Here is a 24,044-nt window from a genome sequence, read left to right on the forward strand (position 1 = left end):
CCCTCTCTTTCCTCACTCCCCCCTCCCTCCCTCCCCTCTCTTCTCACTCCCCCCTCCCTCCCTCCCTCTCTTTCTCACTCCCCCCCCCTCCCTCCCTCCCTCTCTTTCTCACTCCCCCCCCTCCCTCCCTCCCTCTCTTTCTCACTCCCCCCTCCCTCCCTCCCTCTCTTTCTCACTCCCCCACCCTCCCTCCCTCTCTTTCTCACTCCCCCCTCCCTCCCTCCCTCTCTTTCTCACTCCCCCCCACCCCCTCCCCCCTCCCTCCCTCTCTTTCTCACTCCCCCCTCCCTCCCTCTCTTTCTCACTCCCCCTCCCTCCCTCCCCCCTCCCTCCCTCTCTTTCTCACTCCCCCCCTCCCCTCCCTCCCTCTCTTTCTCACTCCCCCCCCCTCCCTCCCTCTCTTCTCACTCCCCCCTCCCTCCCTCCCTCTCTTTCTCACTCCCCCCTCCCTCCCTCCCTTTCTCACTCCCCCCCTCCCTCCCTCTCCCCTCCCTCCCTCCCTTTCTCACTCCCCCCTCCCTCCCTCTCCCCTCCCTCCCTCTCTTTCTCACTCCCCCCTCCCTCCCTCTCTTTCTCACTCCCCCCCTCCCTTTCTCACTCCCCCCTCCCTCCCTCTCTTTCTCACTTCCCCCTCCCTCCCTCCCTTTCTCACTCCCCCCCTCCCTCCCTCCCTCCCTCCCTTCTCACTCCCCCCTCCCTCCCTCCCTCTCTTTCTCACTCCCCCCTCCCTCTCTCTCCCCCCCTCCCTCCCTCTCTTTCTCACTCCCCCCTCCCTCCCTCTCTTTCTCACTCCCCCCTCCCTTTCTCACTCCCCCCTCCCTCCCTCTCTTTCTCACTTCCCCCCTCCCTCCCTCCCTTTCTCACTCCCCCCCTCCCTCTCTTTCTCACTCCCCCCTCCCTCCCCCCTCCCTCCCTCCCTCTCTTTCTCACTCCCCCCTCCCTCCCTCCCTCTCTTTCTCACTCCCCCCTCCCTCCCTCCCTCTCTTTCTCACTCCCCCCTCCCTCCCTCCCTCTCTTTCTCACTCCCCCCTCCCTCCCTCCCTCTCTTTCTCACTCCCTCCCCCCTCCCTCCCTCTCTTTCTCACTCCCCCCTCCCTCCCTCCCTCTCTTTCTCACTCCCCCCTCCCTCCCTCCCTCTCTTTCTCACTCCCCCCTCCCTCCCTCCCTCCCTCTCACTCCCCCCTCCCTCCCTCTCTTTCTCACTCCCCCCTCCCTCCCTCTCTTTCTCACTCCCCCCTCCCTCCCTCCCTCTCTTTCTCACTCCCCCCTCCCTCCCTCCCTCTCTTTCTCACTCCCCCCTCCCTCCCTCCCTCTCTTTCTCACTCCCCCCCTCCCTCCCTCTCTTTCTCACTCCCCCCTCCCTCCCTCTCTTTCTCACTCCCCCCTCCCTCCCTCCCTCTCTTTCTCACTCCCCCCTCCCTCCCTCCCTCTCTTTCTCACTCCCCCCTCCCTCCCTCCCTCTCTTTCTCACTCCCCCCTCCCTCCCTCCCTCTCTTTCTCACTCCCCCCTCCCTCCCTCCCTCTCTTTCTCACTCCCCCCTCCCTCCCTCCCTCTCTTTCTCACTCCCCCCTCCCTCCCTCCCTCTCTTTCTCACTCCCCCCTCCCTCCCTTTCTCACTCCCCCCTCCCTCCCTTTCTCACTCCCCCCTCCCTCCCTTTCTCACTCCCCCCTCCCTCCCTTTCTCACTCCCCCCCTCCCTTTCTCACACCCCCCTCCCTCCCTTTCTCACTCCCCCCTCCTCCCCTCTCTCACTCCCCCCTCCTCCCCTCTCTCACTCCCCCCTCCTCCCCTCTCTCACTCCCCCCTCCTCCCCTCTCTCACTCCCCCCTCCTCCCCTCTCTCACTCCCTCCCTCTTTCTCACTCCCCCCCTCCCTTTCTCACTCCCCCCCTCTCTTTCTCACTCCCCCCTCCGTCTCTCTCTCCCTCCCTCACTCCCGAAGCTCCGCCGCCCGCCACCCCTCACTCCCGAAGCTCCGCCGCCCGCCACTGATCTTGGGCAGAGGGAGGAGGCTCCACCTCAGTCCCTCCCTCCCCCGCCCATCCACCACCTTCTCCAGCGGCGGCGACGGCGAAGGGAGCAGCTCAGCCCAGCCCGGCCCTTTCTCCAGCATCAGCACCATGGCGGCGGGGAGCGGGAGGGAGCCGGGCCGCACCTGGCCCCTTGATGCCGGCTTGTGAGGCGATGGCGAGCGCCCGGGGGACCGGCCGCACTCTGTAGATGCACACTCCCTGCTCGCTCTCTCTATAAATTATAATAAGAGGGTTTTTTTTCCTCTTCGGTTTAAAAATAAGCAATAAGTGGGTGATTTTTGAGGGAAGATGTCGGCGTCGCTGGGCCCCCGCGGCCCTCGCCCAGCCGCCGCGCCTCCTACCATGCCCGAAATGCCCGACTTGAGCCATCTGACGGAGGAGGAGAGGACCATCATCATGGCTGTGATGGACAGGCAGCGAGAAGAGGAGCAAAAAGAAGAGGCGATGTTAAAGTAAGGAAAATGGTTACAGATTTTCTCCTCCCTTTCTTTTATTTCTTCGCCCATTGAACCCCCTCCCACCCTCAAGTATGCATAAGGTGTTTCATTGGCTTGTGACCAGATATCTGATGGTTATTTTTATTTTTTTTAGATTCTGTTTATTTACAGATTGCTTATTTGAAATGAATTTGATGAAACGAAAAGCCAGTGTTTTTTTTCTCTGTTCTGATTACTTGTCAACCAACTCCCTTATATTGTAATATGTGTGTATTGCTCTTAAAATGTAATCATACAGTTATAATTATCAAAACCTAAATGTCTGGGCAATTGAGACAGATGAGAGCAACACATTTCTGTTCTATCCTCTTTATTCCACTGATGTAGCTCAGGGCCTGTCTGACAGGAACCCGCCTCTGCCAGATGATTATTATGTGTCCTTATAAAGCAAGAGGTCTAGGCCTGATTCTAATGTAAATCTTGGACCTATCTAGTATAAACACTTGAAGCTTCTTGTCCATCTCAGATTTCTGCTACTATTCCACTATTCGCACACAGAGCTTCTCATAATATTGTGCCAGGATACAGGCTGCCTCATTCCCTTGCAGAACCTGTTAGGTGTTGGTGGGCTGAGAATGAGGGTGGGTGTGTTAAAAAGATACAATTAAACCGAGCAGGCCAAACACATGGTTAGATTTTTTACATTTTTTTAACTGTTTTATTTTGCTGTTCAGTTTTTTTGTATAACTATTTTTTAATCAGTGACTTACATAATCTGTTCATGTACCAATGGAGTGATGCTGCATCACCAGCTTTGGTTATTTGCAATATAGAATAAGCATAAATGTTAATTCAGTTTTCTGTATAATTTTGTAAAGGCTAGCCCATAATTGACTGTTGCATTTTGGCTGAAATGTATCTGTCAAATTATTAGCAGGCACTTGGGTATGTTTAGCATTAGGTATTGAGGATCCAAATCAAAGACTGTCACAAGTGTGGTGTACTTCACTACTGTATGTGGGTGTGGCTAATATCCTAATACCTGGTGATGTGCAATAATGTTTGCTGTGTTTTGTCAGTGTGCACAAATTCTAACTATGATATGTATGTTGCTAAGGATTTCAGGATTATGATATTTAAGTACCCATGGTGTGTTACACTAATTATTTGGAGGAACAAAAATGTTCATTTAGTTTGTCCAAATGGTGTGGTAAAGTACTCCGTTATGTTGAATGATACTGATATTCAGAACCAGCAGATACTTGTTGGATTTCCATTTGATCAAATCCAGCAAAAAAAACACACATTTTATATACAAACACACCACTGTTTTCTTTAATATATATATCTTCAACTCCACATAAACTCTCAGTTCTTACTGTTTGTGAGTGTTATTTGCCAGAGCACAGTTGTGTGATGGTTTGTATGGCATATAACTTGCTAGAGATGCTGTCATACAGATTTAACCAAAAATTAAAACATTATCTAATAAAGTCAGGTATGTCCTTGTGCAACAGCTTTCAGTCTCGTGTTTAACTTTGTTTACAGGGTGGTGTGTTGGCTAAAGCCAGTTCCATTGTTTTAAGTGTGTTTGATACAGCAGCACAGATTGGAAAACAAAAATGATTTTCATTACTTATCCTTACACTCTGATTTAATCTGTACTTTCTGAATGTTGGTTGTCATATGAACGAGAAATTATATTTTCACTTTGTGCATTTGATTCAAATACAACCCAGTATGTGACTGTAGATTATGGGAGGGTTGCTAATAATTTTAATAGGAAACTAAAATTACAGTTACTGACACTTTAAATGAAATGCTGATATCTTTATCTCTCTTTTTAATTCATTAACTTCTGTGACATTGTTGCATATTACGCTGAGAGCTTATGGAACTCATTACTTCTCCTCAGTTTAGCATCTTTTGATTGTCATGAGTTTCTTTCACATTTAAAAATTCGCTCATGCCAGGCTCCACAGTGGTTTTAAATGTTGCCTATAATGGTGGAGTACAGTGAGCTTAACAACATCCAGTCCAAACAGGTCTGTTTGTTGAGGTATCCAGGATCTATAATGTATTTATAGAAACAAGCAGCAAGATTGCAACATGTGGATATTTTGAAATAAGATATTGTAACAGTCGAAGCGTACACAAATCGCTGTTTTGAAACTTGTGCCTAGATTTGATTGTGAAATTTAAGTTTAGGATTTATGGTCTTAATTTTCTAAGGATGTGGACCTGGAAGTCTCACTGCAATCATTTTTTTGATTGGACATTTTGGCATTGGGTGCACAATATCTGTCCTGTAGAACTGTATACTGTATACAACATGCTCAATGTGTGGAATCAGGTTGGTGACTTGACTTGCCTTCCCTCTCCAGCTTGGTTTATTTGCTAATCTTGTCGCATATGTCTGTGTGTGTGTTTGTGCCTGGTGATGAGCTGGTCAAAATAACCAGATCAGCAATTACTGTGCCAAAAATGTATACAGTACTGCTGTTTGTTTTTTGAAAGTCTTATTACCAGACCCTGACTGCAGCAGCAGACAAGTGAAAAACATGAACCAATTAGTTAGAATTTTCAATCAGAGAATAGTAAACTGGGTGCTCTTTAGTGGGCTTGGTACAGGTAAAACACAGCACATCGACTGTTGTAAACCAAAAAAAATGATTGTGCTGCAGGAGGTGCTTGATTTAGTTAGTTTTTGATCTTCAAAAAAATTAGAATATTTTTTATCTCCCTCTTCTTTAGGTTTCTGTGCACCATTCAGGCACTGTTCTCTGACTGGCTGGGCTGGTGACTTGCTCTCTCAATACTGATAATGATGCTCTGTAATTGTATAGCATGAGAGTGTTGTGGGTTGACAAGTCCTATGAAATTATTTATATTTTCTGTAGCGACTCCCCTGGCTCACTTGGTAATGTACTGTCCACATGGAACTTTGCCATCTAGACAAGGAAAATTATAGGAACATAGGAAGGCCATTCAGTCCCTCGAGCCTGTTCCGCCATTCAAATAGACCTGTACCTCAACTCTAGTTAGCCACCTAGGTTCCATATCCCTTAATACCCTTACCGAACAAAAATCTATCAATCTGTTTTTAAATTTGCAACTCCCAATTAAGTCAATCCCTTGGCTCACCTCAGCCAGAACGTCTGGAGGGGCACGGCACTTAGCCTTTGTGAACCTGGGCTAGGAGGGGCGGGGAAATCAGCTCTGGTTCTTGCTTCTGATTACTGCCCAGTTACCCCTGCAGGGAAGTGTGCATGTCTGGACTTTTGGCGAGGGCAAAATCTGCATATGGAACAGTAAGCAGCCTGTAGCCATGGCAGCATATCCCAGCAAGAGCCAACACCTTCAGGAGGGGGGGGGGGGAAATAAACTTAAAAATTCCTTCCTCATTGAAAGCTCCTTTTTCTGATTATTTGAACCATCTGAGACAGGTTATTTGTCCCATGGAATGCCAGTTAATTTTCTTTATTGTGTACATATGGCACATGCTAATTTTTCTTCTTGCAGGTTTGCATCTCTCTGTTGCCCACTTTAAATGGGCAACCAAATTTTGAGCCTCTGCTACAGAGAGTAAATTTGCATCAAAAACATTAATATTGGGTGTGAGTGTCTCTGAGACTCAAACTGCTAGTTTCAGCTACTTTATGTAGGGAATGAAAACCATGCGGGAATGTGCCAAACCGCAGTGTATGGGTATCTATAAGGGCCCTATATGCTAAACTGGAATCTATATGTCCCCCAGTACATTGGTTTACATTATGTGGTGTCAATGTCAATGGGCTTTGTGTTTATATTTGCTACATTCTTGCAAAATGCAGATATGAAACCCCTGGAGGCACACTTCTGTTGGTTTGCTTGTCCCTGTTTGTGGGAGCAATGTGGATCCAAACTCAGCCAATTGGAGGAGTCAGATAGGTCATGTCAGTTTTTATTCCACCTGAGGTGAGATGCTTTGCGTCAGTAATATATCTTGGTCAACGTATTAAAAACCTGAAACAAAATGTTAGCTCTGCATTCCTTTCTGCACCTTCCATGCTTAAGAAAGCAACAAGTTAGTATAGTTGACTGTTGGTGCTTAATATGATACCAAATACAAGGAGTGGCAGTGTAGTATTTTGCAAAACAAGTCCAATTAACCAAACTACAAAGGATGAAGCAGTTACTGAAAGCTTCAGCCCTCGTATTATCTCTCCAGGTGAGCAACAGGGTTTGTAGAAGGTCAGAATTTTCTCAGTTTCCCCCCCCCCGCATATGTGTCTGATGTGTATTCATTGAGGTGAAGGAGAAATTGCTTGGGATTGGAGCATTATATTCCATTGTGCAGCAAATGGCATCATGAGATCTCAAAGAGATAGGTTGAGCAGATTCAAAGCATAATTTAAATGCTTGCAAAATGTTAAATTGGTTTTAATAAAATTTGAAACATTCTTGTTTATTGTAACATAGGCTGCTGGTTGTTTGGTGGCGACTCATAAGGGTGTTTGACTGTCAGTTGCTGTTTTTGGTTGTTGAAAAAACTTTTGTGGGACTCATTCAGATTCTTATGCTCTTATGACACACTCCAGTAGATCGCACTACAATGGAGAATGTGAAATCAAGATACCGTTTGTTTCTCTGGTACTTGATGGAGACCCGATGCTGTAATTACAGAGAATGGCGGTAGGGTATCCTTGCTGCCCCGTCCACTGTTACCCCCCCCACCCCATTTTCTGCTTCTACTGGGCTGCAGTATAAATGAGGTGGAAGCCTCGCACTCCTTAAATATATTTTATCAAATAAGCCAGCATGTCTTCTTGCCACTTCCATGCTGTCTTGCTGAATGAATTAATGTGTTTTGATGAGAATCTATGCTCAATGTGGCAAACTGAGCTGTGAACTTGTGCACTTTGGAACCTGGATTGAAAGTTGCCAAATTTACTTTTAGTGTGAGACTCTTAATAACTGTGAAACAGGAAAATCTCATCTTATCAATGTCAATCACATTTGAATCCAAGTTCAAGAAGCAGAAGAGCAGAGTCATAATACACTGCATCACACCACCCTCGATAGGATTAGTACAAGTTGAAGCAGTAGGATTTGGACTCCTCACTGCTGTTTCCCACACCGTGAGTTATTAATCTCACTGTGTTGTTGTGGCAAGGCGTCAACAGAGCCAAAGCACTTCTGTACAAGGAAGGAGGCAAAATTGGAGATTGGGTCACCCTGGGATGTTCTTACAGCTCGGTTAGAGAGTATCATTGGCTTTGCCTGGGAGCAAATCACTAGCCTTTGCAGTTGGTTGAATAAGATGCAGTGGGGAAGCTTCAGACCCCTACAACAAAAAGGCAGACACATAACCCACTCTGACACATTTATTAATAGGAGGTGTATAAAATCTGTTCAGGATGACTCACCCTCCTGCCTTGTGAAGTGCTTGGGCTTTGCTTAGGAATCATTACCCTGGTGGAAAGACTGATCACTGAAATGTGCCACACTGTGAGCATTTATATGTAAAAACCTACCCTCCTTGATATAGCACCTACACGTGTCAAACTACCGTTATTGTCACATTTATACGGTAAATTCAGAAAGTGCACATTTCAGGAACATTTAAAGCATCAATGCCCCATAACTTATCAGATCTATTAACTTGACTGCAGTGGTGTTTTGATTAGTGATTTAGTAAAAACGTTGAAATTGCTTGGGGTGTAAATTAACCTTAATCAAGAAGAATTTTCAATAAGTATCGATAAATTCTGAAATTGATCAAAATATTAGTCCTTTATATATTTCCCAATGTCATCAGATGATGCATGGAAGTCTGTATAAAGTTCAGATTATTTCTGAGGAGTGCAGGTTGACGACAAATGGGCAGTGGCATAAATTGATTGCTAAATTGTATTAGAAAATTTATCATTAAATTCTCAGACGCTGTGAATACACAGAAAGGCTATTCTTTATATGTATATCTTGTTACACCGATGACAAGTAATAACAAAACTATGTAGCGTCATTTAATCAGCCATTCTTTTCTCCATTCTTTATCATCCAAAGCTGCTACCTCTTGATGGTGTACTTCACCCAAGTAACAGTTCTTCAAAAGACAGCCTAGACAGTGACTGTGCTCGGGCTATTCAACTGTGGGGAGCTTCACAGCCAAGCCCTCGCTATCTTCACCAAAGAATCCCAACTGATGTACTTCATCGTTACCATTCTGGGGACATTGAGGCCACTGCTGGACTTGGAGATCTGAAAAGTCAGCATGGATCAGGGATTACATTTGTGGAGTCTGTTTGGCTCAGTACTTACTGAATGAAACACTTAATCAGTGAGCCAAGGGAGAGGCTGGAATACATTTTAACTCCTCTACTTGCAATGGAGGAGGCCTGTGCTAAATGAGATGCTGGTGTCTTCTGATGATTCACCTGAAGTTTACACCACTGTGTGGGGAATCTTCCTGCCTAACTTTTTTTGCAAAATCCATACATTAACTATAGTAGCAGCCTCATAGAAATATTTACAGTTTAGAAAATCATCCACTCTTTCTGTGTGGTTCTCGTACATCTTCTGTCCTTATTATCTCTTGTTTTCCCTGACTCTTGACACTCCCTTTTTATGTAAGTCAGCCTTTTCCGCTGTCCATTTTCTCTTCTGTATATCACACACTTTCCTTCGCTCTTTCCACACAAGTTCTTTTACTTATTTGATGAATGAGGAGAGGCTAAGGGCCAAGGCTGAGCTGGAACAACCATCGATAGGTACAGGAGTAGATCGTGTGGCCAGCATGTCTGCTCTGTCATTTTATAAGTTATGGCAGCTCTCTCTCCTTAACCACAATTTATTGCCCTTTCTTCAGTAGCCTTTTCCTCAAGTAGGTTCCATCTCTTGACTTTTTTTAAAGCCGCAATTGATTCTGCATTCGTGCCCCTTAAGGGGCAGTATACTCCACACCCTCAACCGGTTTCTGTGAAAGATTTTCTTTCTGGATTTGATTTTAGCAGACTTAGTTCTAATTTTACGATTATGTTCCTTTGTTCTGAATTCCCTTATTGGACGGAAGAGTGATTCCCTTTCTGATCTTTAATTATTTTAAACATCTAAATTAGATTACCCCTTAGCCTTCTCATCTGTAGGGAATATAACCCAAATTAACCGAGTTGTTCAACATGGATAAGTCTCTTCATGCCAATTATCATTAGGATGAATTGTCACTGGACTCCAAGGCCCACATAGCCTTTCTAAGGTGAGGTGACCAAAACTGAACACAGTATGAATTGCAGTATTTCCTTGCTTTTACATTCTATACCTTTTGTGATGAAATCCAGCGGGCCAATCGCCTTTTTGATTCCTGTTTGCATTTGTGAGCTAGCTTTCCATCACTTATGTTCCGAGATTCCTAAATCCCTTTGTTCATCATCTCCTCCTGTGCTTCTCCATGAAGACTACATTCCATCTCCTATTCTTGGGTCCAAAGTACCTCACATGGTTGCACTGAACTGCAGAGTGTAATTGCCATGTGAAAAGTTTACATTGAAAATTTCCATAATTGATGTGGACATGGGAACTTAGATTGGAAAAGGTTGACAGGAATTGCCTGTAGATGTAATGTTTTTAATATATTACCAGTTGCTGGCCTGTGGTATTGCACATAGTAAGTAAGAGAATATGATGTCTCTCTGTCTCTACTGTCGTCATGTGGCTTTTGTCTCTCTTCTCTGCCTCTCTCCCCATAACTCATCTTTTGCTCTTCTTGCTGGCATTTTCTTCCCTTCTTCCTTACTTTCATGTGGGAAGTGGTGTGTGGTGTGTTAGGGAAAAGAGCCACCAATGGCTGCAGACTGCATCTGAGGTGGGGGTTGCACGCCCTCTCCCCAACTCGCCCGCCCTCTGTCTATCGCCTGCCCTCGCCCTCCTGCCCTCACCACTACTTGCCCGCCCGCCCTCCCTCGCCCGCCCTCTCCCTCTCGCTCGCCCGTTCCCTCTCTCGCCCGCCCATTCCATCTCTCGCCCGCCTGCCCTCTCCCGCTCCCTCTCACCCGCCCTCTCCCCCCCCCTCGCCCGCCCCCTCCCTCTCCCTCCCGCTCCCTCTCGCTCGCCCGTTCCCCCTCTCGCCCGCCCATTCCCTCTCTCGCCCGCCCGCCCTCTCCCGCTCCCTCTTGCCCGCCCTCTCACTCCCTCTTGCCCGCCCTCTCCCTCCCGCTCACTCTCGCTCGCCCGTTCCCTCTCTCGCCCGCCCGCCCCCTCTCCCGCCCGCCTGCCCGCCCCCTCTCCCTCGCCACCTACTTCGCCCACCATCTCTTGCTCGCCTGCCCGCCCTCTCTCCCACCCTCTCGTATTCGATCGCCCTCTCTCTCCCTCCCTCCCTCTCCTGCCCGCCCTCGCCTTCTCTCACCCACCTTCCCTCTCCCCCGCCCTCTCCCTCTCGCTCTCGCCCGCCCTCTCCTTCTCGCCCGCCCTCTCACTCTCGCCAGCCCTCTCCCTCCCTCCCTCACCAGCCCTCTCCCTCTCTTGCCCGCCCCCTCCCTCTATCGCGCGCACGCCCACCCTCCCTCGCCCTCTTCCTCTCGCCCACCCGCCTTCTCACCCACCCTCTCCTTCCCTCCCTCGCCCGCCAGCCCCCTCCCTCTCTCGCCCGCCCGCCCTCGCCTTCTCTCGCCCGCCCTCGTGCTCACCCGCCCTCTCTCGCTCACCCGACTGCCCTCCACCGCCCTCTCTCTCGCCCGCCTGCTCTCCTTCGCTCGCCCGCCCTCTCCTTCCTCTCGCCCACCCTTCCTTCCCTCGCTCTCTCCCTCCCTTGCTCTCTCGCTCACCCTCGCTCTCTCTTGCTTGCCCTCGCCCTCTTGGGCTCGACCACCCTCGCCCTCTCGCTCACCCGCCCGCCACCTGCCTCACCCTCCCTCCTTCGCCCTATTCCTCCCTCGCCCTATCCCTCCCTCCCTCTCCCATTCCCGCCCCCTCCCTCCCTCTCCCACTCCCGCCCCCTCTCTCTCCCGCTTCCTCCCTCCTGCCCCCTTCCTCCCTCCCTCGCCATCCAACGCCCTCCCCTTCCCCCCCTCCCTTCCTCCTCCTCCCCCTCTCGCCCTCCCTCCCCCTCTCTCGCTCCCTTTACACCCTCCCTCTCACTCCCTTTACGCCCTCCCGTCCTTCTCCCTCCCTCGTCCCTCTCTCGCGCCCTCCCTCTCGCCCTCTCCTGCCCACCCCCTCTCCCGCCCCTCTCTTTCTCCCGCCCCTCTCTTTCTCCCGCCCCTCTCTTTCTCCCGCCCCTCTCTTTCTCCCGCCCCTCTCTCCTTCTCCCGCCCCTCTCTTTCTCCCGCCCCTCTCTCCTTCTCCCGCCCCCTCTCCTTCTCCCGCCCCTCTCTTTCTCCCGCCCCTCTCTCCTTCTCCCTCCCCTCTCTCCTTCTCCCTCCCCTCTCTCCTTCTCCCGCCCCCTCTCCTTCTCCCGCCCCTCTCTCCTTCTCCCGCCCCCTCTCCTTCTCCCGCCCCCTCTCTTTCTCCCGCCCCTCTCTCTTTCTCCCGCCCCTCTCTCCTTCTCCCGCCCCTCTCTCCTTCTCCCGCCCCTCTCTCCTTCTCCCGCCCCTCTCTCCTTCTCCCTCCCCCCTCCCCCGCCCCCTCCCTCACCTCTCCCTCCCTCGCCCTCTCACTCGCCTGCCCTCTCTCTCCCGCTCTCCCCCCGCCCTCCCCCTCTCTTGCTCACCCGCACGCCACCTACCTCACCCGCCCTCTCCCTCCCTCTCGCCATCTCTTGCCCGCCCGCTCCCTCCCTCCTCCTCCCCTCCCTCTCTTTCCCGCCCTCTCGCTCCATAGCCCGCCCCCTCCCTCCCTCCCTAGCCCGCCTCTCCCTCCCTCGCCCTCTCTCTCGCCCGCGCTCTCTCCCCTGCCCTCTCCCTCTCTCCCTCGCCCGCCCACCACCTACCTCACCCGCCCTCTCCCTCCCTCTCTCGCCAGTTCCCTCCCTCCTTCGCCCTCTCCCTCCCTCTCGCACTCGCTCCCTCCCTCTCCCTCCATCTCCCGCCCTCTCCCTCCCTCCCTCCCCCGCCCTCTCCCTGCCCTGTCACCCGCTCTCTCCCTCCCTCCCCTCTCTCTCCATCCGTCCTCTCCCTCCCCCCTCCCCCCTCATCTCCCTCGCACCCTTGCTTGCCCTCTCGTCCCACACACCCTCTCCCTCTGTCCCTCGCCCCCTCCCTCCCTCTCACCCGCTTCTCCCTCCCCTTCCCCTCCCTTGCCCTCCCGTCTTCCCTCTCCCTCCTCTCTCACCTGCCCTCTCCCTCCCTCACCCTCGGGCTTGACCAGCCTCACGCCCTCTCCCTCCTGCACTCACCCGCCTTCTCCCTCCCTTGCCCGCCCGCTCCTTCGCCCGTCCTCTCCCACCCTCGCTCGTCCGCTCTCCCGCCCTCGCTCCCTCCTTCTCCCTCCACCTCGCCCGCCCTCTCCCTCCGTCCCTCGCCTCACCCGCCCGCTTCTTTCCTCTCCCGCTCTCTCCCACCCTCGCCCTCTCTCTGGCATTGGTTCTAAAGACCCCATCTTGGCCACCTCAAAGGCTCTTTAGCGCCTAAACTATCCGGTGAAAATCGCCCCTGGGACTGGCTAGATGGACCACAGTGGGTTTTTTAACGATGCATTGTGTCTATGGTCCTAAATTGCAAATAGAAGAGACTTTTTTTTTTAAAACAACTTTGACTTTCAGTAAGGAAAAGGCACTAATTTTTCCTAGATATTGTAGCCCTTCATTTTGGAAAAGGCAAGTGATAAAGGTAAAGGAAACCTTTGCCAAGGTGAGACTTTTGCACCTTACCAACCTAGGAGAGAAGATTGATGTCAAGGCCACTTCCGCAGTGGTTTAGCAGCTATTGCATCCATCTTCAGTATTACTGCTCCCTGCATTATTACCTGCTTCACATCACTGTCTGCGAGTCAGGTGTGCTTGAAATATTTTAGGTTGTCAGTTTCAGTCTAATAATTGTTTACATCATATCTGCTCGTCCCTGAGCCTTCACTGAATTTTCCTTTGTCATTTTCTCTCTTTCTACCATGCCCTCTGGAATCATACTTTTTACACCCTTCTATTAGCATCAGATAAGTTGCTGGCCAACACTCGCTGTCTAAGCTCACAGCTGAGGGACGGACACCTGGCTGAGATTATGGAAGGCTGCTGCTGTCGGTTGGCTCAAAATGCCAGATTGAAATTCTCCTTTGTTCATTCCTGTCCTGAAGGCAGTAAGAAATGGGTGGGTGAGGTTGCTGTCGCTGGTTTGGGTGTTCCTGGTTGTTAAACCTGATTGTACATCATACATGGTACAGTGTGCAGACGTAAGCAACAGAGTTTACCATGATGGTAAGTGGAGAGGTTTTGCTTGTGGGAAAATTAGAAGTTTTCTTTCTGATTGGTTGATGTTTCTGACTGACACAGAACACCTACCTGTTGAAAATGGAAAACGTCTTTAAGAAATCATTGTTTTTCACATTTTGTAGGAGTTTCAAAAGGTATGAATAAATTTGTTTACAGCCTTGTAGAAACCACAGCCAGCTGATTAAGAGACATAGAAAACACTCAAAGGGTGGAAGGTTTTACTTTCCATTGAATATATTGACCTAAGCAATACAAACAGCCATACTCATTCACCAATTAAAGTGCTCTGATGACTAAGGACCTTTTCTCTGCTCGCCAAAGCTAATGGCCTGATACTGAACTCTTGGTGATGGGTTTGAATCAAATGCAGGGACACCTGCACCTACTTGGGTGCACGGGACCGCTAGTCCTTGTTAAACTAATTTAAGAAAATGCCTCCTTACCTATTGTTTGGTTTTCAGATCTGTGAACCATGCCCTTCACTCTTCATAATGGCAAAAATGTTGACACAAAAAAAGTGTTACATAAACATGACAACCAGGCAGTCAAGTGGTCGTTTATCGCAGTGTGCAAATTGGCTGCCACATTTCCTACATGACAACAGTGATGTCACTTAAAGCATTTAATTGGCTGTAAAGCACTTTGGGACATCCTGAGGTGGTGAAAGGGGCTATATAAATGTAAGTTATTCTTTCTCTAACAGTATTCTCACTAGTAAGTGGGTGGGTCGGGTTACTAATTATGGAGTGGGCAAAATGTTCATTTACATAGAAACATAGAAGATAGGAGCAGGAGTAGGCCATTTGGCCCTTCGAGCCTGCTCCGCCATTCAACGAGATCATGGCTGATCATCCAAACCCTAGCACCCGGTCCCTACACCGACAGCCATCCCACCCAAGCCCTATCCCCGTAACCCCACGTATTTAATCCCCCCTAACACTAAGGGCCAATTTAAAAATTTTTTTTTTTTTTTTATCATGGCCAATCAACCTAACCCGCACATCTTTGGACTTTGTTTAGTTTTACGTTCGAACAAAAGACACTTTTTTTTTAAAGTTCTGAAATCCTTGGCCCCAGCAGTATGCAACATTCGTGACAACTGAAGGAACCCTTGGCCCCAGTGCCAGTATTCCCTGGCTCTCCTTTGCTGGCGCTGCTCTCAACATGTGTACGTGGACTTAAATGATCCTGAAATTTCTTGGCTCTGGTTCTCGCAGTCGACGTCCAGGTCCAGAAAGGACACTTGTCCATATTATGCTCCATAGTGCCATTGCTAACAAATATTGTAGCTGAAATAAAAACAGAAAATGCTGGAAATACTCAGTAGGTCAAGCAGCATCTGTGGAGAGAGAAACCAAGTTAACATTTCAGGTTGATGACCTTTCGTCAGAACTTGAAATTTTCATTTAAAACCGGTTTTAAGCAAGTACAGAGGCAGGGAGAGGGGGGAGGGGAGGAAAGAACAAAAGGGAAGGCCTGTGATAGGGTGGAAGGCAGGAGAGATTGAATGACAAAAGGGATTTAAAAACATTTTTTTTATTCATTGATGGGATGTGGGCATCGCTGGCTAGGCCTGCATTTAGTGCCCATCCCTAATTGCCCTTGAGAAGATGGTGGTGAGCCGCCGCCTTGAACCGCTGCAGTCCGTGTGGTGTAGGTACACCCACAATGCTGTTAGGAAGGGAGTTCCAGGATTTTGGCCCAGCGACAGTGAAGGAACGGCGATACAGGGCCAAGTCAGGATGGTGTGTGGCTTGGAGGGGAACTTGTAGGTGGTGATGTTCCCATGCGTCTGCTGCCCTGGTCCTTCTAAGTGGTAGAGGTCGCGGGTTTGGAAGGTGCTGTTGAAGGAGCTTTGGCGAGTTGCTGCAGTGCATCTTGTAGATGGTACACACTGCAGCCACAGTGCGCCGGTGGTGGAGGGAGTGAATGTTGAAGGTGGTGGATGGATGATGGTGCAAGGCAAAAGTAGATGGTAATGGGTCAAGTAATGAAACAAAAGATGGGTTCAGAGGAGGTGTAAATGGCAATAGTAGAATCATTAACAACATAGCTGCTGACCGAGAAAATGGGGGCAGATGTTATGATCTGAAATTGTTGAACTCAATGTTGAACCAGGTAGGCAGTAAAGTGCCTAATAGAAAGATGAGGTGCTGTTCCTCGAGCTTACGTTAAGCTTCATTGGAACAGTGTAGGTGCCCGAGGACGGAGAGGTCAGAATGGGAGTGGAGCAGAGAATTAAAATGACAGGCAACCGGAAGCTCAGGATCACACTTGCGGACTGAACGGAGGTGTTCCGCAAAGCGATCACCCAGTCTGTGTGTGGTCTCCCCAATGTAGAGGAGACCGTATCATGAGCAGAAAATACAGTATACTAAATTGCAAGAAGTACAAGTAAATCGCTATTTCACCTGGAAGTAGTGTTTGGGGCCTTGTAGCTGATACCAGGTGGACGTCTTCCTGCTGAGTGCACGGACCCAAAATGGCGGGATCCTACAAGTGAAGAAAAATAAACTAAAATTCAAATAACTCATAAAAGGCACGGCATTTTAAATAAATTTGTTCACTTAAGCAAGTTAGGGAGGGACAATATTTTACATCAGAGGTTCGGAGCACTCACCTCTCCTCTCCAAACTTAACTTATTTCAGTATTTATATCACAGATGGTTATCCTTACCAGCTCAATATTTGGATTATATGAACGGCAAAAATCAGCAGTTATTCTTTAGCACGTAGTGTTGGACCATTTACAATAAAACCAGCTGATGTGCAATCCAATTGGCTGTCGGCTTCAAAGTCCCCTCCCAGTCTGCCCGTTCGATCTGCTCAGATTGCCCACATCATGTGCACCTCCCACCTGCTCCTTCTGACCTCAAATCCCTTTCCCTTTGCTGCATAGCCAGCCCTGCCTATTCCCGCCATGGTCGCACTGCTGCTTGGTGGTCCGCCAGTGTTTGAGGAGAACTTTGGTAAGTACCATCGCAGGGTCCCGAGTGCAGTGATGGGGAGGACCATCGCAGGGTCCCGAGTGCAGTGATGGGGAGGACCATCGCAGGGTCCCGAGTGCAGTGATGGGGAGGACCATCGCAGGGTCCCGAGTCCAGTGATGGGGAGGACCATCGCAGGGTCCCGAGTCCAGTGATGGGGAGGACCATCGCAGGGTCCCGAGTCCAGTGATGGGGAGGACCATCGCAGGGTCCCGAGGCCAGTGATGGGGAGGACCATCGCAGGGTCCCGAGTCCAGTGAAGGGGAGGACCATCGCAGGGTCCCGAGTCCAGTGATGGGGAGGACCATCGCAGGGTCCCGAGTCCAGTGATGGGGAGGAACATCGCAGGGTCCCGAGTCCAGTGATGGGGAGGAACATCGCAGGGTCCCGAGTCCAGTGATGGGGAGGACCATCGCAGGGTCCCGAGTCCAGTGATGGGGAGGACCATCGCAGGGTCCCGAGTCCAGTGATGGGGAGGACCATCGCAGGGTCCCGAGTCCAGTGATGGGGAGGACCATCGCAGGGTCCCGAGTCCAGTGAAGGGGAGGACCATCGCAGGGTCCCGAGTCCAGTGATGGGGAGGACCATCGCAGGGTCCCGAGTCCAGTGATGGGGAGAACCATCGCAGGGTCCCGAGTCCAGTGATGGGGAGGACCATCGCAGGGTCCCGAGTCCAGTGAAGGGGAGGACCATCGCAGGGTCCCGAGTCCAGTGATGGGGAGGACCATCGCAGGGTCCCGAGTCCAGTGATGGGGAGGACCATCGCAGGGTCCCAAGTCCAGTGATGGGGAGGACCATCGCAGGGTCCCGAGTCCAGTGATGGGGAGGACCATCGCAGGGTCCCGAGTCCAGTGAAGGGGAGGACCATCGCAGGGTCCCGAGTCCAGTGATGGGGAGGACCATCGCAGGGTCCCGAGTCCAGTGATGGGGAGGACCATCGCAGGGTCCCGAGTCCATTGATGGGGAGGACCATCGCAAGGTCCCGAGTCCGGTGATGGGGAGGACCATCGCAGGGTCCCGAGTCCGGTGATGGGGAGGACCATCGCAGGGTCCCGAGTCCGGTGATGGGGAGGACCATCGCAGGGTCCCGAGTCCGGTGAAGGGGAGGACCATCGCAGGGTCCCGAGTCCGGTGAAGGGGAGGACCATCGCAGGGTCCCGAGTCCGGTGAAGGGGAGGACCATCGCAGGGTCCCGAGTCCGGTGATGGGGAGGACCATCGCAGGGTCCCGAGTCCGGTGATGGGGAGGACCATCGCAGGGTCCCGAGTCCGGTGATGGGGAGGACCATCGCAGGGTCCCGAGTCCGGTGATGGGGAGGACCATCGCAGGGTCCCGAGTCCGGTGATGGGGAGGACCATCGCAGGGTCCCGAGTCCAATGAGCTGCTTTTAATGTAGCTGAGAATTGGACAGAGTAGCTATAGAAAAAATGGTTGAAGGGCGTCACTTGACGCACAGACATGGGATGGAATGATTTGAAAAATAAATTTGAGGAAGTGGGGATATTGAATACGCAGAGGGGAGGATTGTCAGTGGCATGGAGCAGGCAGGAGGAAATGTTCGAACCTCGGACCAATACATATGTCTGAGGGCCCATGCAGCAGCCTGCCGCCACGGGACTAGCCTTTCTCTTCAAGGCATTTCCGTTTCTCAAAAATGATTTACTTCACTTTTCTTCTACTCCTGGGCTGCACAGCACATGCAAGCAAGCGTGAGCAATACTCAGCCCTCCATCACTGCCACTCTGACCTGGCCATCAGGCGGCAGATGAGAGCACCCGGAGGATGACGGTGCTTTGATTTTCTCTTTGTTGCCCCATGGGTTGGGGCCAGTCCTCTGCTCCGTATCGCCAACAGCAACTTGGCTGAGGTTGGGAACGGTTCCAGGAACGGTCGACTCTGCAAGACACCCTTCCACAATACTACAAGTGGATGCTCCAGTGCATGGTGCTGCATCAAGCCCACAATCAAAACAGTCAGCAGCCCCTCAATAGGGATAGCTTATGATTCTTCATAACCTCTGCTTAAATAAAATAGACAAAAGACTTGGGGGGTGGGTGGGGTGGGAATTTGGTTGCTTTGCGCCTCCCATTAGTGCCCCAAGGGGGCGCAAAGCACCTAGCGCCTGGGCGCGGTGCCACTGACACCTCCCACGAAATTCAGCGGGAGGTTAGTGGCGGTGGTAGCCGGTAGCGCCCTGCGGTGCTGTGCCTCCGGCGATGATGTCATCGTCGTGCACAGCGCCCCGGCTGTAAACTTAGTTCACACCTGACCTACCGGCGGATGCTATCTCTGACAGGGTCAGGGTGGCTTGTTTGTGGCCGGGGCGGCGTGAATTAAAGGGCAGGGCGGCCATTTTCTTTGGGCCGCCTGCCAGCACCTGCCCCCTCTCGCTGCCTCCTGTGGGGTGCCGGCCACAATTGGTCAGCCCGGCACTCCTCTCGAGTGCCGGGCTCTTTTGCTTGCACTCGGCTCCCCAGCGGTCCAGCAGGGCCCGGTGATCCAGCAGGGCCCTGGTGATCCAGCAGGGCCCTGGTGTGCGCTGAGCTAGGCCCTTCCCCTTTAATCACGGGAGGAGGCCTGCAGTACCACAGCGCTACGTGCCGACATGCATGGCACTGCTGCACCTAGCACCGCGATATTCAATGGGCGCGCCCCAATAGGGAGGGGGAGCGCTTCCAGTAGCGCCCCGCCACCTGCTTGGGGCGCTACCATTCAATTTCAGAGGTGCGACCCAAGTTTCCCCCCTTGAGGCTCAATTTTCCTTTTACTGTCCTTGCAGAGTTGGGTGGGGCTCTTCCACCTGCTACCCCGACCCCGGCCTAGTTTCATGAGTTGGAAGTTCTTAAGTATTCATGGTGGGCACCTGGCCATATCCCTACCCCTACCCAGCAAATAGGAGGCCACCAGTGACCCTCAGGAAGATCCAGGTGGTGATGCAATGGGGTCGCCAGGTGGGAAGAAAGGTTAAAGGGGCCAGCAGGACCCTGAGGACTGCAAGAAGTAGGTGAGCCAACTGTGTGACTTCCTCCGAGATGACCTGAAGCCTGGGTCCATGTGGCGCAGAGCTGTAACAGTGGAAGTGAAGGTGACCACGACTCTTGACCTTTAGGAGTCTGGATACTCCCAGGCATCCATGGGGGACCTGTGCCGGCACAGTCGAGGGGCAGTGACAGCATTCAACAGGTGACTGGAGCCCTGTTCCGTGGGGCTGGAGAGTTTGTAAAATTTGGAGTGCCTACGGTGGAGTGAAGGCAGAGAGCACTATATGCCGAAAGGATTTCTGGCTTCCCTAGAGTGCTGGGAGTGATTAACTGCACGTGAAAGCTCCCCTTCAGAACCTGCAAAGCTATATGAACAAAAAGGGCTTCCAGTCCCTCAGTGTGCAGACAGTCTGCGGCACCCAGCTGCACATCCTGGATGTGAAAGCACAGCACGCGGGGGCTGCTTCCAGTGGGCCCCTCAGCCACCCGACTTCAGTCAGCAGTTAAAATGGTGGCCAGCGACAATACATCGGGAGCGGGGTGGTAAGGCTGAATGCTCCATTTTAAATGTTCCCCACACCATTCCCACAGGGTGGGTTCGGTTATAATTACCCCCCACCCCCTCCACAAATAAATACTCCCGCTACTGACACATCTAGCCTGAATTGCTGGCAAGCAAGCCAATTGTTACAGAACGACAAATCACTGAACCTAGTAATAATACTCTGCCCCCGATTCCCTCCAGCGAGACCCTCCCCATAACTTACCTGCTTGGTTGGATGGGGGGGTGGGGTGATGAATTGCTGGCAATTGGTGGGGCACCACTGGCAAGGGCAACCATTCTAACCCTCTCTTTATCTTCCCATAGGTCACAAGAGGTGAAGTAAGGCAGAGGGGAGGAGGAGGAGTGTCAGAGGGTGTGGGAAAGGGAGGTGGAGCAGCCTCCGGAGGAGATGGAGGGAGAGGACTCTGGCTTTATTATGCATCTCACTAAAGAGCTGGAGAGAAAGAAAGGCTGATTCACTCATGTATAGAAACCCCCTCCCGATATTTTCCAATTTAGAGTTCAGTAAAATTGTATGAGCTGTACTACAAGCTGCCAATCAAACTCTGGCAGGATTGCTCCTGCAAAGGTGATTTTTCTCCATTCATCGCCATGGCAATGGGTTGGGAAACTGTTTGAGGAGTAGCTGTCCTGTAGCTCTCAGTACACCCGCTGTTTAATTAGCTTCCCAGCTCCCACGGCGGACCGCAGCACTTCTGTTTCGTTTTACCTGTGTCACTTGCTGATGGCTGTTTAATTCCTTGGCATTGGTCAGAACATTTTGCAATACTCTTTCTTACAGTTTAAACAATTGTTTTTCTTTCTAAGCTTTTCCTTAATGTAGGGGAAGTGAGCTTTCTGGAGCTCTCCGTCCAAGAGAAGTTTAGGGAACAAACAAAAGTAACATACTACGGATGCTGGAAATCTGAAAATGCAAGAAATCTTCAGCCGGTCAGGCAGCATCTGTGGAGAAACAGAGTTACTGTTTCAGGTCGATGACCTTGCATCAAGACAGGAGTTTAGGGAAACCTGCAATAGCAATGGTCCCTTCCTTTCAAGTGTGCCTTTTGGCAGGTGAGTTAAAGGAGTGGCATTCACATCATCAATTGAGAGGTAGTTGTGCCCCTTTCGGTCTGGTAACAGAGAACCAGGAAGCTAGAGAGAAATAAACAATTTAAAAAAAAAAAAAGCTAAAACCGCCAGCATTTTCCAAAAGGGATGATTTCATAATTTAGAATGTTTTTTGTATGAATTTCTCAGATGTGCATTTGTATGGCAGCTGATTAATAAATAACTTATCTAAAACATAAAACAACAAAGCAGTCCTGCACATGACACAGGTATATTGTATATACAGTTGTAGTAGCTGGAACGGAACTCATTTACTTGGCACCATTACCCACTGCAGTTCCTGGTACCTGGAAGATGCCAATCAGTGTGATTGTAGTCATAGAGCGGATGTGGATTGTGGAAAATAACTGGTGCACAGTGAGTGAGTTAATCATTAATTTCCTATTTGTATCTGTAGCTACTGTTTCAATAAGGAGATTGCAGCAAAGCTAGGTCTTTGTGTGTGTGAGAAGTTTATTTAGTGGAAATTGGAATAATGTTTCAGCGAGGGAGGAGTTGTTGTGTCCGTGTGTTAATAGAGACACTGAAGACAGGAATTGGTTTCACAGGTGTTTACTGAACAAAGTCTGGAGGGGAACTAACTGATACAACACAATATACAGGCTTATATAGCCCGAGTGGCCATTACCGGCATTACAGTACACATGGGGCTCTTAAAGGCACATACGCTACAGGAGTGGTGGTAAATGCTGTAATATTTCATGTGGGTGTACTGACACGATGCTGCGTGGTACAGAAGTGATGGTACAGCAGCTTTAAGAGTGTGGTTCCCACATTATGAGGGAATAATTTCAACTATGCCGTTTGGCAGAGATGCTGAGTAGCAGGCACGCACTTCCCCACAAGTAAACTGCAGCGGAAATGTGCTCCTGTGTGCCTCCTGTCAGCCGGTTACAGTGGAATTGGCTGATTCTGAGGAGCAGGTCACAACATGGCTGGCGATAGTGCGTACGGTGAAGGAGGGAGACTGATTAAAGCGGAGCTAGAATTTTTTTTTTTAAAGTTAATTTTATAAAGATATTAAAAATGATGCATGTTTCCCTAGTGTCACAGGATAAAAAGAATTTCCAAGTGTTACTGGGTCATGTATCTTGTCAGACCTCATTACAAATTCATGGGGACGGACAGTGGAGCCCCCCCGCCAAATAGCTCATCCCCTCAAGGTGCGCACTCCTCTGCTGACTGTAATGGACCTTGAACTAGAATTATGAGGGAAGGAGATTTGTTATAATCAGAAGACTGAGTTACGTTTAGTTATCATTGGCTGTTAGTTACAGATTCTTGCACTTTTCTTTTGTCATGGTGATGAGTAAATGAAACAAGCATTTTCACATTAAAAATCCTACAAACGTGTAATCAAAACGTTTCAGAGTGTGCGCAGCACGTGCTCACACAAGTTGAAAGACTGAAGTCTTGCTTTCTGTTCCACTTTGGAGTTCAGATTCTGAATTCAGCAGAGTTGTCCTGCTTACACAGTATACTCTCTACACTGCCATCTTATGCATTGAATTGTTTTTGATTGATGTATACTTTGCCACATAACATAAATACGTACCTGTGTGACCATGTCGCCATGGTAACAAGGAGACAGATTTTGAAAGGAGATCTTTGTTCATCTGACACTCTTACTGGTGTTCCGAATTTGTTCTCTTATGGACAATTCCACTTGAAGCGGATTTCCTTCATTCCAGAATGACTTGAGCTCAGAATTTGCACAGCTCACATTTTGTTTTACGAAGAGTGGAATTGTGCAGTTGGTGGGTTTGCTTTAGTGTCAGAAATTACTGAAATGAGAAACAATCATGCAGAGGTAGATCGCTGAAAAGATTGCACTGTAGCGATGCAGAACTTCATACACATTGATCATGGTAACAGTTTAAACAGCCTACATAAAATAAAAACAGAAAATGCTGGAAATGAACAGCAAGTCAGTCAGCATCAGAAAGAGCAAGATTATTTTTATTTTTAGCAAGCTGGAGCGATGATAACCTGAAGCGCTCTCTGCCTGTTATCCTGATGATGGAGATGAAGCCTATTATCTGGGGCTATAGAATGAACAAGATAATTAACTTAAATGGGTGGTTATTAAAGTGGGATGTATAGGAGGGCACATTTTTATCACACTTGCGTCAACATTTTCTATTATGAATTCCTATTTCTAATGGAAGCCCCCTCTGTAAATTTTTCATGCTGTAATTACACCCTCTCACCAGTGGTGTAGCATCTCAGTTCCTCAACCTGCACCGCAAAGAAACTCCTGTGCTCCAACAAACTCAAGTGCTTCCCAAATTGCCTAAGTATTGCTATTTAACTATAATGTTATAAAAGGCATGTATTTTATAAAAGTAAGGACAGCATGTATGACTTACTTCTGTTTGTCCTGGTCTATTTACCAGACTGGTAAAATGGGCAGACACATGGCAGATGAAATTTAATGCACAGAATTGGAAGGAAGACTGACGAGAGGCAACATAAACTGAGTGGTAACATTTTAAAGGGGGTGCAGGAACGAGGGTGTACGTACACAAGTCTTTGAAGGCAGTGGGACAAGTCGATAAGGCTGTTATAAAGCATACGGGATCCTTGGCTT

General features: G+C 49.9%; 1 protein-coding gene across 15 annotated transcripts in view; it reads left to right on the top strand.

The window, feature by feature from the left end:
- The first annotated feature begins 1,978 nt into the window (after positions 1-1,978).
- rims1a (regulating synaptic membrane exocytosis 1a) overlaps positions 1,979-24,044 on the top strand; it is a 1,194,810-nt gene continuing 1,172,744 nt past the window's right edge. For 11 of the 15 annotated variants that reach the window (XM_085996617.1, XM_085996618.1, XM_085996622.1 and 8 more), the window contains exon 1: positions 1,980-2,485. In XM_085996617.1, coding sequence (XP_085852743.1) covers positions 2,322-2,485 — 164 coding nt within the window. In that variant the 5' untranslated portion in view covers positions 1,980-2,321. Of the gene's footprint in view, positions 2,486-24,044 lie in introns of all 15 variants that reach the window. The other 4 variants (XM_085996611.1, XM_085996612.1, XM_085996615.1 and 1 more) reach the window with 2 other exon arrangements.

The sequence above is a fragment of the Somniosus microcephalus genome, chromosome 9 (genome assembly GCF_052327205.1).
Source record: "Somniosus microcephalus isolate GS21.2 chromosome 9, FLI_Smic_1.0, whole genome shotgun sequence".
NCBI lineage: Eukaryota > Metazoa > Chordata > Chondrichthyes > Squaliformes > Somniosidae > Somniosus > Somniosus microcephalus.